Genomic DNA, 4065 nt, shown 5'->3' on the forward strand with positions numbered 1-4065 from the left:
GTCTGGAAACTTGGGGTATGACACTGATCTGATACCGGTCTTGGTCCTTCTAGCGACCGTGAAAGTAACTCCCTCCGGAGTGAACATGCGTGCCGTGATATCTAGTGCCCGCACGTCGGAGACGGGTTTGCACGAAACCAGACACAGCAAAATCGCCAGTTTAGACGATAATTCCTTCCTGTTCAGGTACTGGTTGTCACGCCAGGAGCAAAGGAAACGTAGGATGATGTTGACATCCCAGAGATTATCGTATCTGGGTTCCGGGGGTTTGGAAAGTCTGACACCCTTCATGAGTTTGCAAACCCAAGGATGTTCCCCCGCTGGTTTGCCATCGATGTGGGAATGTCCCGCTGAAATGGCGGATCTGAAAGAGTTGACCGACTGATAGGCCAGACCCGATTGGGAAAGCTCAGCCATAAAATTTAAAATGTGGGTAACGTCAGCCCCCAAGGGATCGGCGTGTCTTACCAGACACCAACGACGCCATCGTTGCCAAGCCGATCTGTACCTTTTGACGGTACCTGGGACCCAGGCCCTGCTGATGAGTTCCTCAGCGCCCGCCGAAAGGCGTCCGTCTTGCCAACGTCCCCTGAAATCCTCCATGCCATGAGCTGTAAGGTTTCCTGAAGCACCAGCGTGTGCCCCTCTCCCAGGGGCCCCGAAAGTAACGAAGGGAACAAGGGCAGTTGCATCGGACGATCCCACGACAGTTCGAGCAGTGGGGGAAACCAGGCCTGAGCTCGCCAGAAGGGGGGTCACTAGGACCAGCGATGCTTGCTGCCGGCGAACTTGCGCTGCTATTCGAGGAATCATGAGGAAGGGGGGAAAGGCGTAAGCCTGCTCCAGTGACCAGTCCTGCAAGAATACGTCTACTGCCATCGCCTCCGGGTCCGGCCTCCAGCTCACAAACCTCGGGAGTTGACGGTTGAGTCGGGACGCGAACAGGTCTACCGAGAACGGTCCCCACCTGTCCATCAAGGTGTGGAAGACCGCAGGGTGAAGTCGCCAGTCGCTGAAATCCTGGAAGTTCCTGGAATGCCAGTCCGCAATCGAGTTCTGTGTGCCCGGGAGATATTCCGCCGACACCGAAATCCGCTTCTCCAGGCAATAGTGCCAGAAGTCCTTCGCTAGATTTGCTAGTGCCTTGGACCGAGGTCCGCCCAGGCGATTGATATACTGCACCGCCGACATGTTGTCCATGCGTAGCAGGATGCAGCACGACACCTGGTTCTGTGTCAGAGACTTCACCGCAAAGGAGCCCGCTAGAAGCTCCAGACAATTGATGTGCAGTTGAAGTTCTTCCTCCGACCAACGGCCCACCATCGTGATGTCGCCACAACGGGCTCCCCAGCCCGCTCTGCTGGCATCCGATTCGATGATCAGGTCCGGGCTGGATCCGAAGATCGCTCTCCCGTTCCACGCACTCATGTGCTCTATCCACCATCGCAACTCCGTCCTCGTCTCCTCTGTGAGGGAAATGAGCTCGGAGTAAGTGAGTCCCTTCCGGAGGTGCTGCGCCTTCAGTCGTTGAAGGGCCCTGTAGTGCAACGGGCCTGGAAAAATCGCCTGAATCGAGGATGATAGAAGACCCACGATTCGAGCCAGGTGCCAAAGGGAGATTCTGTCCCTCCGAAGGGTCTGGGAGAGTTCTTTGCGAATCTTGTTCACCTTCTGCTGCAGGACGCTGAGGCAACCAGATTCCGAATCTATGAGGAACCCCAGAAAAGTTATCTGTCTCCTCGGAAGAAGCTCGGACTTCTGAGCATTCACTACAAACCCCAGGTCATGGAGCAGGGCAATAGTCATGGTCAGGTTGGAATGAAGTCGATCCGGCGACAGATCCATGATCAGGATGTCGTTGAGATAGATGATCATCTGCACGCCTCTCTCGCGTATTGTTTCCACCACCAGTCGTAGGAGCTTCGTAAAGCACCATGGGGCCACGAGAGGCCGAAGGGGAGTGCTTGAAATTCGAAGACCTCCCCGTTCCATAAGAACTGCAGGAAGCGACTGTGAGGCGGAAAGATCGGCACCCTGAGGTATGCGTCCTTCAGGTCCTGGCGAACCATCCAATCCCCTTGAAGGAGGATATCGCGTAACAGATGGATTCCTTCCATCTTGAAATGGCGGTAGACCAGCCATTCGTTGAACTCCCGTAAGTTGATAACCGGGCGAAACCCCTTGTCCTTCTTCTGGACCAGGAAAATATTGCTCAAGAACCCCGAAGGGTGAAGGTGTGTTCTGCGAATCGCACCTTTCCTGAGGAGTTCTGACACTTCGTTTTCGATAAGAGTCCTGTCTTCTGCGGAAAAAATCAAGGGGCGAGGGCGAACCCTCTGACGAGGAGTGCCGAAGAACTCTATGTGGAAGCCCCTGACCGTCTGGAGAACCCAAGGGTCTGAGGAGATTTTGTACCAGTTGTGGAGATGATTCCGTAACCTCCCCCCCGAACGGATGGGGAAAAAAGGGTAACACTCACCGGCTGGGCCTCCCGGTACATTGACGCCACCGTGATAGCCTCTGCCGCGCCCTCTGCCGGCGCCACGACTAGGATAGAAGTTCCCCTGGCGACCGTCGTTCCAGCCGTTGTTACGGCGCTGCTGGGTTTTGTTGTTAGGGCCTTGCTGGAGTTGGCGGCCGGAGGAGCGACCCCGTCCTCTTCCAGCCCCTGCAAAAACCCGTCCGGGAAAAATCTTCTTGATGGACGACTGTGCTCTGTCCAAGGCAGAGAAGGTTGTAACGAACTTATTCAGTTCCTTAATAAAAGGTTCTCCAAATAGCTTGCCTTGTGCAATAGGCCCTGCCTCCGAAGTGGCCAAATCTCCAAGTTTAGGATCAATTTTGATGCAGAGAGATCTCCTCCGCTCTGCCGCCAACGCGCAGTTCGCGTTACCCAGGAAGCAAAGGGCTCGCTGTGCCCAACCTGCCACGACCTCCGTGGACAACGCCGTCCCCGACTCCTTGGCCCTCTCCGCTAACTGGATAATCTGGGTCACGGGGCCCACCGCGTCTAGGAGTTTATCCTGGCAGTTGCGCCAGGATCGATCTATGCCTCTCCTAGGGTCCTTCATAAACTTAGCGAAGAACGCATAGAGCTTTTCATCAATGTCTGGAGTGGCCGCCACTCTGCCCTCCAGCTTCGGGCGAGGGCACTCACCCCGCATGCGGGCTCTAACCTCCTTCTCTAGGGGTTGGCGCACTTTGCCAGCCACATACGCTGCTACTTTAGGGTCTGGGAGCCACTCCGATGATCTCGGGTGGTAGATTTTTGTGGGATCGAACATATCTGGGGTCTTATCATCCCCTTCCACCGATCCCGAAGAATGAGACGCAGGACGCCAGGGACACCCTGAGTACCCATCCTTGTCGTCCGAGGAAGCATCATCCTCGGTAACACCCTCTCCCTCCAAGGGGAAACCATCCTCCTGGTCAGATTCCGGGGCGACCTCGTCGCCATCCTCTCCGGGGAAAAATCCCTCCCGGCAGGGTACTTTTTTAAGCGTTTGCGCACTCTTGCGGAAGGAGTCCCTCAAGCGATCAAACTCCTCCAAGTGCCCCGCGTGACGCTTCGCTGACTTCTTCCCACCACCCTGCGCACCTTTGGCTCCGCGGTCCGCAGGACCTGCGCCACTAAACACCTTGGGGATGCTTTGTGCGAGGGCATCCACTCTCTCCCTCAAAGGTGCCAGTACCGTGTCCAGTGCCTGCGAAAGCGCGCGACCAACCGCCGGTGGCAGGGGCTGGGTGCAGCTTATTTGTTCCGCCTCCTGAATGGGGGGGTTTGACTGATCAACAGTCTGCATTTCAATGAGGGTGTGAGCACAGTAACACCTTAATATCAATTTCACAAAGGTAGCCCCCTCGCCGGTGCTCAGACAGTACCGCCGTCAAACTTTAGGTGCGGTGACTGAAAGCCGCCACTAGATGGCGTTGCGCACACTGCGCGAACGAGTACACCGAACCGGTGTCAGAGGCGAGGGTTGGTGAGGTAGGAAGCTCCTGCCTCAGCGCGCCGTCCCGCAAAGCAAGAACCGCAAGCGCAGCCTTACTCCCTGCGGTGCGCCC

The 4065-nt window shown here is 56.3% G+C and overlaps 1 protein-coding gene across 1 annotated transcript; it reads right to left on the reverse strand.

Moving 5' to 3' along the window:
- Nucleotides 1-1871: 1871 nt before the first annotated feature.
- On the reverse strand, nt 1872-3803 carry LOC147748766 (uncharacterized). Its single transcript, XM_086928444.1, has one exon. It carries the CDS (start codon nt 3801-3803, stop codon nt 1872-1874), a length of 1932 nt encoding a protein of 643 aa, XP_086784570.1.
- Between the last annotated feature and the right edge of the window lie 262 nt (nt 3804-4065).

This window comes from Lissotriton vulgaris, chromosome 1_1, assembly GCF_964263255.1.
Source record: "Lissotriton vulgaris chromosome 1_1, aLisVul1.2, whole genome shotgun sequence".
Lineage (NCBI taxonomy): Eukaryota > Metazoa > Chordata > Amphibia > Caudata > Salamandridae > Lissotriton > Lissotriton vulgaris.

Bases quoted from the DNA above. Each gene is read 5' to 3' on its own strand.
- LOC147748766 (XM_086928444.1), bottom strand. From the start codon at position 3,803: ATGCAGACTGTTGATCAGTCAAACCCCCCCATTCAGGAGGCGGAACAA.